The sequence below is a fragment of the Pinus tabuliformis genome, chromosome 1_1 (genome assembly GCF_031772625.1).
Source record: "Pinus tabuliformis cultivar Carrire ecotype Pingquan chromosome 1_1, CPIR1, whole genome shotgun sequence".
Lineage (NCBI taxonomy): Eukaryota > Viridiplantae > Streptophyta > Pinopsida > Pinales > Pinaceae > Pinus > Pinus tabuliformis.
Window position 1 is genome coordinate 552,916,233 of NC_142297.1, and position 10,147 is coordinate 552,926,379.

At 38.3% G+C, this 10,147-nt stretch overlaps 1 protein-coding gene across 1 annotated transcript; it reads left to right on the plus strand.

Moving 5' to 3' along the window:
* The first annotated feature begins 5,654 nt into the window (after positions 1-5,654).
* LOC149214336 (GDSL esterase/lipase ENOD8-like) lies at positions 5,655-6,761 on the plus strand. The gene is made up of 4 exons (XM_089389366.1): positions 5,655-5,786; positions 5,935-6,090; positions 6,223-6,428; positions 6,725-6,761. The coding sequence occupies exons 1-4, from the start codon at positions 5,655-5,657 to the stop codon at positions 6,759-6,761; spliced, it is 531 nt and encodes a 176-aa protein (XP_089245492.1).
* Positions 6,762-10,147: the final 3,386 nt, after the last annotated feature.

A 10,147-nucleotide genomic window follows, 5' to 3' on the forward strand; every position in this document is an offset into this window, starting at 1 on the left:
TGGTACCAAAGGCGGCATTTAAAGTATTTTCTTTCCAGATGGACTTCTATCCAAGTGGCGAAAGAAGGCAAATAGTCACCCAAGCCAAATGTCATGTTTGTAGCGCTGCCCCTGTAGCTGATGGTTGGCTCTTCATCTCCATTTTGTAATGATTTGAGTAACTCCCCAACCCTTGGGCATTCTATCTCTTGATGGCACATTCTATATATTGTATATAAGCTATTTTCAAAGGGTTTGTTAGTTTGTAACTTCTGGGAGACTGTGGGAAAGAAACTCTATTTCTTCTCTGTGTATTTTTGACAGAGAATTAATGAAAGATAGTGTCTCTGTTTCATGAGATTCTTGTGGTTGTGAGTGTAGCAAATGTGTCTCTTATGCTTTCATATGTATTTCGTTATGTTTCATAATTCAATTCATGTTCATTTCCAGTGAAATTTTCTAAGTGAGATTAGGTAGAATTCAATTTTATTGCTCTGCCTATGGGAAAATTTCATGTTCAGTGTTCTTCTTCTGTTGAAAAGGATTCATGTTCCTATGCCCTTTTCACACTCCTCAGCAATCTCTCCGTTCTGCGTTATTCCAAACTAAATTGCTACACTTTCTGCTTGCCTTGCCTCACAAAGTAATCTGTGCCTTTGTATTAAATTCTCTTTTCTTTGCTGACCGTTGGTCCCATACCATCCTAGAAGCTCGGTCATTCATAAAAATTGTTTCTCGTATCCATATTCACTTACTAGCCTAAGATAAATATTTCATTGTAAGTCATCTCAGAATATTTTTTGCTTATCTATTCATTGAGTGTGACTCGGAGAGAGCCCTCTCCTGTTCTGGTAGGGCTAGCTACCAGACTGAGCGTGGTTTATGGTTACCCTAAATTTTTCCTTCCTTTAGTCTAGGGCAGATTTAGGCGCTAACAGTTGTATTAATTCGCCACCTTAACTCATGGACTATTCTGCATGTTAGCTCATGATTTCATTATGCTCATGTGTTCCTTTTAAGATGCATAATATTAGAAGCTTCCAAGGGGTTCATTTCCTTTTCCCTTCATGTGTTGGAACCTTCATGCATCGCACTTGACTTTTTGGTCACACACTTTCTCTTACCAAAGTTATCATACTTCACTCTGCTCATTTTCGCATTCAATTCATAACATTACCACCCATTGTTGGGACTCATACTCCAAATGGTGTGAGGTCCAGTTGGGGCTTCTTTTTGGGGAGATCCCATGAATGTTGGCAGGTCTAGCACCATCAACATATTCTTATGATGAAGAGAGAAGGCCTAAAGTGATCTTCAGTTCGAGAAGGTGTTGGCTTATATTCATTGATAGGAGTCGAACAACCCAACATATCAACAATTCCATTAGCAACATTCTCAACTTATGGAATAGATAAATTATCAATATTCTCATCACAAGTAAAGGATTTCTCTTCAGTATAAATCCCACCTACGAAAAATAACATTTCCTTAGGTTTAGTAAGGCTAGGTGTAGACATCAATGTAGTAGTAGAAATATTATATCTAAGTCCTACACTAGATGTTTGTATCCAAGGATAAAATTGGGAAGAAATGCCTTATCCATTGCTTCTAGGTGCAACACTGGTATATGCCATTTTTATGAGAAGTAAGGACCAAATACCATTTATGTTCTTCTCAAAGTTAGGAGAAACAACATTAGTAGTGAATAAAGTAATTGAAACATCAATATGTGTTTCCTAAGAATTAGCTCGACTACAAGAATTGTTAGCAAGGTAGATTAGCTACTCAATAGTAATTGTACCCACAAACTTATATTAAGACCTAAAATTCACAATATATATATATATATATATTATTGTTGGCTTGAAGAGGGGAAGCTTCTTCATGAGGCTCATCAACAAATGCCTATAAATGAGGAAACTCATTAGAAAACTAGGAATTGATTGCTTCCAGCAAAAAAATGTATTATTTTATACAATATTATCTAAATGATAGAGATATTTAACTTTCTCATTTATATCCTTAATAATATTTAACTTCTCTTCAAATTGGTCAGAAAGATCCGTCGAAAAAGTTTCCATGGTTCTCCCTAGGACATGAACTCTCCATAGTTTCTTGTTCATAATAGTCTAGAGCAAGGTGGATACATTCTTCAAATATTTTATGAAGTCTACATTCTATATCTACAACAAGGAGATGACCTATTTTAAAGTGCTAACTTTGTTATGGAGTTGTTTGATAGCCTTATTTTCGCACAGGTCCTATAATCTATGACCTATCTAATATTAGAATCAAGTTGAATCATTCAAATCAAAGTTATTCATTGATTTGTCACAAAAGGTTCAATTCATGGTTCTAGTTGGTTTACAAATCCATCAAATAACATCAAGATTTTTGCAATAAAATTGTTCTCAAGCAAAATATTTGAGTAGAAGACATAGGCTGAAGAGTCAAGGAAATCTTGTCAAGCGAGTCAAAGTCTTTAGCCAAAAAAAGCTACTAGGAAATCAATACCCTTTTTAAGTGGCTTACACATTGGAACATAACTTCAATGTATCTCTAGTTAAATGAAAGGCCCCATTTAGTCCAACTCTTTTTAGTGGGCCATTAATATCTACTGAGAAATTAAAAGAAAATATTCAATTTTTGTCAATAGCAATAACAAAGATTTAGTCAAGCAAAAGTGAAGGTCAAATATAAGTTGGTTCAATCACTACTTAGTCATACTTTCCAATGTCGAACTCAACTTGAAATGGTCTAAGCACTAGTCGAGTCAAGAAGAAATATGGTAGGCTCACCTCGACGTAGTCAAACCACCAGTCAGTCAAGTTATCCTACAATCAACGTATATATAGAAAATTCTAGCCTTAGGTTGAAAATCAACTTGTGTGTCTTTGGTCACCCAACTTTGAAATCTAGTTGAGCTTTTCCTTGAAACCTAAAATGAATAGGGGACAGAATGTGAACTAACCCTATCACCAAAATTAAACTTCCTCTGTGCCAGGTAATCCACAAGAAGTAAACTTTACAAAATCAATAGGATAGAGATCTGAGTCAATAGGGTTTAGTCAAAGCACCAATCAATCGATCATTCAATATATCATGTGTAAGGGAGAATGTATATTTCTTAAAATCCATATTAATAATTGACATCCAATCTAACTATTTTCAAGCACAGAAAGTTCTTTCTTTCTCATCCAAAGAAGAAAAAAACATATATTGTATTCAAACTGGTAAGGTTGATCAAGAGTTAGCTACTTAATCACACATTCTCTCTATGAAATTATATCCATATTAAACCCATTTCAAAAAAACATTTTTATTCTCTAGAAAACTAAGATTATATCCCATCAACTCTAGTTCCATGTTGGGACAAGTTAGTTATAGTAGAGGAGAATAAAAGTGGTGTTTAGAAACACCATTACACTGAAGCACAAGAGATCTTCATGATTTGATGGTGATAGACCAATCCTAGGGAGCATCTACAAAGATATTTGGAAATGGACCAAATCAAATAACCATGGGAAAATTTGTTGTAACTCTCCTTAAAAGGTGGATCCAAGAATCCTTATATGGACATAACGATTCTTGTGTAGACACAATCAAAATTAAATTGTTGCAAGATAGTTTTCCCAAGGAATCCAATGTTTCAACAATAATCCATATGTGGACACAATGATTCTTATGTAGACATAATCAAAATTGAATTCTGGCAAGCTAGTTTTACCAAGAAACCCGATGTTTCAACAATATTTGTTGTCATTCCCCACCCCCTCTTATATTTGAAAACAATGTTGCTCATTAAGTGAACTTACATAAATGATTTTCCTTATGCGTCATTCACATGGTGAAACTGTATAATGATATTCAATTCCCTCCCTCTCGTATGCTGACATTGATCAATGAGTTTGTTGATTCTTTTTTTCCTTATTAGGCTACCTCCTATACACAATATTCATAACTCTTTTGAATTAATTCCTAGAAATACTCTCCATAAATCTCATACCTATTGTTTATCTCTTATCATTAGTATTCAAGTCAAATGAAGTCAAATATTTACTTTAGCAAAATATAGCATAACTCATTTTCACATGTCTCCCCCACCTTCATAATCCATAAGAAAGAACACCAAAAATGGAACTTAGTGATTTATTATATTGCTTTCAATAAAAAAACTATCATGAATTTCCATTCCTTTCCTAAGATTCGTTATTTGCTATATCACTTGACCGTAAGGTTTTTTGTATCATAAAGTTCTCATGAATTATAGATACACTTGGAAACCAACCTTTAAATATGAATTTGGATTGTTCGTGTCGTTGGTGATGCCCTCTCACCTCACTAACACCTTTCTACATTTTCAATATGTATTAATGATATATTCTAGCCACGCTAAGGAAATTTTTTAATCATATATCTAGAAAAAAAATAGCCATATATGGGTTGAGCTCTTTCAACATTTTGATATCGTGCTAGAAATACTATGTAAATACAAACTAAAGGGAAAAAGTAAGAACCATCTTTTGGAGGCCTCTCTCTAGTACCTTGTCTCTCCCACTAATGGGTAAGGTATCTATGATGTCAAGGTCAAAGTGTAATTGGTAGAAAAATGAATCACCCTTAATACAAGAAACAATTTGAAGAGTGTTCTAAGTATACTTAATTTTTATCAGTGTTTCATCACAAACTTCTCCCATTTTTCATGCCTCTTACATCATCTATGTGATATATAGTTTTTTGGGTAGAACATAGCGTTTGCAAAGGGCTTTCAAAGACTGGATGTGGCCTTAAGCTTAGCTCTAGTTTTACATTTACCTAATTTACACCATCCCATAGATGTAAGGATGGACACTTCTACTAGTGCTTTTGATTTTGTACTTAATTAGGCATGTCATCCCATTACCTATCATTTTTAGACATTTTTAGATGTCATACTTAATTACAATAATTATGATGAGGAATTCTATGGGTTGGTATGGGCCTTGAAGTAGAGGTGTCGCTATCATTTTAGTAACAAGAGTATTTTACATATTGATCCTCATTCTTTGTTATTCCTCAATTCTTACTGTACAATGTACGAACATCACCATCTTAAATGGAACTCACATATCCCATACCTTCACATAGGAATTCACAATAGAAAAGGAAATTCCAACAGAATTTATGATATGCTTCAAACCTCTAGTAGTTTGTTATGCAACTAATGAAGTATGGTAACCCCTTTATGCTATAGATATTTTTTCCTTCCATCTTTTAGGTAATTTCATTAAGCTACAGAGATGAACTACATTCTCTTGCATTAGTACTATGTTTATGAGAGTTAGTTATATAAACTAAACTAATTTTTATGCACAAGACAACTTGTCAATTAGTCCTCCTTTGAGAAACTCATAACTCTTTTTATGGAAAGCAATTTTGCATAGAGATGACTCTCCAACACCTACAACGTTTTTTTAGGAAAACTATGCAACATCAAGTCAAATCATTCATTTATTCTATTGAATTTTCAACCATTCTATTGAATTTTCACCCTTTAAGGAATGTTGTAGGTATCAACTTCTTACCCATTTGAGCTGCCTATCACTCTCCATCATGCTTCATCTTCCCATTAGCGACAAGAACATCATTCTGCCTCTATTTTTGTGTTGAACTTGGCATACTTTTTAATGATCAGTATGACCCATCTAAATCTCCCTGGCAGCATACTTTGGCCAATACTTTTCTTGTCCGAGAGCGTTCAAGCTCGAACACATTTCCAACTTATAGTAAGAGAAATTATGCAACTCCTGAGAAATCCAGGAAAAATGGTACGAACTATGCCGTCGTCGAAGTTCGAACTCTCACTGCTTCTTGTTCTTCTTCCCCTTAATTTGATTGTGGAAACAACAAGGGAATAGAGACATAAATACCAGAAACAATCGGCAACATGCAAACCTCCGTTATTTGTATTCGAAGCCTCCGTTATTTGTATTCGAAGCGTCACTGTTAGACGTGGGAGAGAATGCAGCGGCCAAGGCGAGGCACTATGTTTCAGAGTTTCCTCCCTACGATGCCCATTACTTCGGCCACGGCACCGCCAGGTTTAGCAACGGCCGTTCATCGATTTTATATGTAAGAAGAGATGATTCATCATGCCTCTGGTTTATGTAATTAGATATTAATGAAATGCGCAAGCGTTTTATTTCAGGGTTTGCTGATGACTTTTTCATTTTATTAGTTTCCTGCTGTCGGTTAACAGCTCAGGGTTTGGGGCATCGATTTGTAGATCCATATCTGAAGTCTTTAAGCTCTAACTTTAAGTACGGAGTTAACTTTGCCTCCTCCGAAGCCGCCGCCAGGGATTCTGCCATCTCCGGCAACGGGACGGGCAACCTCAGATTGTTTTCTCTGAATGTTCAGACCGATCAATTTATCGAGTTTAAACGTGAAGCTTTGAGTTCCAAAGTCAGGTCGGTTCATTTAACGTTTTGTTCTAAAATAAATTCTTGGGAATATGACATGAAATGCATGAACTATAGTTAAAGATTAACAGTCGTTCAAAGAAAACACAGCCAAATATGTAAATTCATTTTACAGTTTCTATTGGATTTTACAAGATATTTGGGACATTAATGCAAAATGGGTCACAATGTTCTTATTTTTTATTATTATCTTAAAGATATCTTATTGTTTTTTTTTTTTGTAAGCTAAGGCGATACTCTGTTTTTTCATTACTGAAATTAAAAGATATTACATAGTTGGACAGGTCTCAACCCGCCCTTAAGGGAAACCGGGTTTTTTAACCATCTGAAGTTTTTCAAAGCCATCCAAAAACAGTATATTATCAGCCTATCTACCCACGCTAAATATCCTTCTATTCTTACTATAGGTAAACTGTTTTCCTTCTGAATCATTATCATCTACAAAACCAAAAAACAAAATAACAGTCTATATAAAAACCTCCTAGCATCAGCTGCATCTTCTACTGATTCGGTGCATCTGTCTTTGGTTCTTTCTCGACCTTGACGCCCATTCCACCCGCTTGAAGCATCTGCAGGATATCATCCATCTTTCTGTCTTGCATAAGGAGAGTAACTTGAATATTCTTCAATTCCCTTTTCATGGTTGGAATGCCCTGGACCAATTCAGCCATTTCTAGAGCCACCTGCTCCATAGCTTTGGCCAATAACCGCTTCATGCCCCAATAAACATGTAAAGACTGTTTATACAAGGACATTCGTCCTCTCGTATGTCCCGGATCAGGGAGGAACTGCTCCCAATCCTCCATTTCAGGATCTGAGATCTCCTGCATAGCTTCTTCCTCCAAATGCTCTATAATCCTTCTGATATTTGGATTGGTAGCTTGGGCATATGCTTCTTCTGCTTCCTGTAATTTCCTCCTCATGTCTTTCTTGCCTCTCTTTCTGCCTCTTACCTCACTAGCTGCTGCCTCCTCAAATTCAGAACGCACATTCCTATTCCCTCGGCCGCCTCGTCCTCCAGGCCTCCCTCTCCCTCTCTGGTTAGCGCTTCCTCGCGCTCCTCTACCCCGTCCGCGTCTATCCACCTCCACTTCGTCGTCGTCTTCCTGATCCTCATACTCCTCCTCGCGGTCCCCCTTTTCCATCTCGTGGACCTTCCCCGTACCCGCTTTTCCGTGCATTGCGCATTGAGGCTCCTCGTCTGCAATATAATTGCGAATATCAAACTCTTCCTCCGAGTCATCCTGGATAGTAAGATATATCCTCTGCAGAGCTTCTTCGACCGTGCTCTTTCCTTTCTCCGCTGGAGTTGCTGCCTTGCTCCTCGTCCACCTTCCTGCTCCCCTGTCCTGGTGCTCTGCCATCTTCCAGTCCTTCTTCTGTTGCAATTTCTCTCTACACTTCCTCGCTCTGCTTTGCTTCTCTTCTGAAGTCTCCTTTTGCTTTGGTCGATTGCATGCAAGCCCTATATTATCGCTATGCTGCCACCTTGCCTTCTTGAAGCTTCTCTGCAGCCTGTCATCGTCATTAATACCCATTCTACATTCTCTTCCATGATGGAAAACGCTGGCTGACGCTCTGACGTTGCCACCGCTTCTCCTCGGTACCTTGCCCGATTTCCCCCTTGGAATGCTCATCCTTCCCGTGGGTTGATTGCTGTCAGCCTTCATGACTTTAATCCCATAATCTTGATCCTGCAAACACTTTGATCGAACATTTATTACTCTGTCCTTCCCCCTCCTTACCATAATCCGGAGGCGCCTAATTATTCCTTCCCTGTGCGGTCGCGTCATCATGATCCTGACTTAATAGATTTTTTAACTCATTCCACCTTGGATCATCCTGTAATGATATCCAACTGCCATCTATGCTCCTATTCGATCCTCCGCTTCCCCAATTAGCCAATAGATCAGCTACACGGTTTCCATTTCGCAGTACATGGTTTATTGTAGTATACTCGATCCTACTCAGAATCGCCTCAATATCCTATAGGATCCCTGTTGTCCACCAACTCTTCGATACATGTTTCCAGCTCTTCCCATCCCTTAATTTCTTCAACATATCAATCGTGATTTGTGAGTCGCCTTCGATTTCTAGATTCATATACCCGTTCCTAACTGCTATCCGGAGTCCGTGGTGCACTGCCCACAATTCCGCTTCGTTGTTCGTCATTTCCCCTCCCCCTTCAGCATAAACCCACCGCGTGTTTCCGCTGCTATCTCTGAAAATACCTCCGAAGCCTGCTTGTCCCGGGTTACCCTTTGAGGCCCCGTCGAAGTTTAATTTAACCCGTCGCTCACCAGGTAACCTATAATGATTGGGGCTCGGCATTCCATTTCTAATCTTCCGCTCTGCATGAGGATAAATCATCTGAAATTCCATATTCAATTTGGAGACTATTCTCTGCTCCTCCGGGTTCAATCTCCAATCCTCTTCCTCCCACACTTCTGATAAAACCGTTTCTTTAATCGAACTACAGATTTCATCCCAAATTCTCGACTCTTGCCAACTATTATCCCTAAAGATTCGTCGATTTCGCTCTTTCCAGATCGCCCATATTACAAAACCAGCCGCTAAGTTCCATATTCTCCTTACAACTTTGCTTTGGAAATTCCCTTTTCCCCACTGAAACAGAGTATTCCTGATGCTGTCGGGATCCCTTTTTGTCATACCAAAGAGCACTCTAATTTCTTCCCATAGGCTCTTAGTATATATACATTTATTCAATAGATGCTCCTGAGTTTCTATTTCCTTAATACAGAGACTACACCTTGATGGCCCAATCATTCCTCTTTTCTGCATATTATCCCAAGTTAGGATCCTTCCTCTGCATACCAGCCATACGAAGCATGTTACTTTTGGCCACCATTTTCCTTCCCAAATCGTTTTCCATCCTATTGGTTCCTCCTCTCTTTCCTCTTTCGTTGCCCAGTAATAGGCTTCTTTTACTGTGAACATGCCCTTCGTCGCTTTACCCCATCTAAGGATATCCTTACCTTCTCGAACCTTGATTTTCCTTGATTCTATTTCTCTGTTATACACTTGCCCAGCCTCCTGACCTATGTTATCAGCCCATTCCTCCGGTCTTTTCCAAGCTCTCCATATATCGTTTAATTCGCCTCTTTTCCAATAGTCCCTTACATATTTCAATCCTGCTCTTTGCGCTTTTTCTTGAACTTCATGAAGAGTTTGAAGCCTATCCAAAGTGCCCCGCTGTTGCCAACTTTCCTCCCAAAATCTTGCTGAGTTTCCTTCACGGATTTCCCAGAAGGCAAAGTTCCTAACTATATCCCTATTTCTACTTGCAAAATCCCAGATCTGTGAACCTCTTGGTGTTTCCTCTATTCTTAAGCGCCCTTCAGTGGTGTCAGGCATGCCATATTTTTGGTACCATATTCTTTTCCACACATCAGATCCTCCCTGGACCCATCTCCACCATAATTTCGCCCCTAGAATCTTGTTTACAATTTCAGGGTCTCGTACTCCCAGGCCCCCTTCCTCTTTCCTCTTAATTACATTCTTCCATGAAACCAGAGTCCATTTCTTCTGCTGCTTGGGACCGCCCCATAAAAATTTTCCAAGTATTTCTCGCATTTTTGCAAAAACTCCTTTGGGAGCAGCCATAATAGACAGGTGGTATACGGGGATAGATAACAAGACCGATTTTAATAGGACAATTCGACTTGCTATATTCAACAATCTGAATG

Bases quoted from the DNA above. Each gene is read 5' to 3' on its own strand.
- LOC149214336 (XM_089389366.1), top strand. From the start codon at position 5,655: ATGACCCATCTAAATCTCCCTGGCAGCATACTTTGGCCAATACTTTTC. The intron at 6,091-6,222 runs GTAAGAAGAGAT...TTAACAGCTCAG, and splicing joins GCCGTTCATCGATTTTATAT to GGTTTGGGGCATCGATTTGT. The intron at 6,429-6,724 runs GTCGGTTCATTT...ATAGTTGGACAG, and splicing joins GCTTTGAGTTCCAAAGTCAG to GTCTCAACCCGCCCTTAAGG.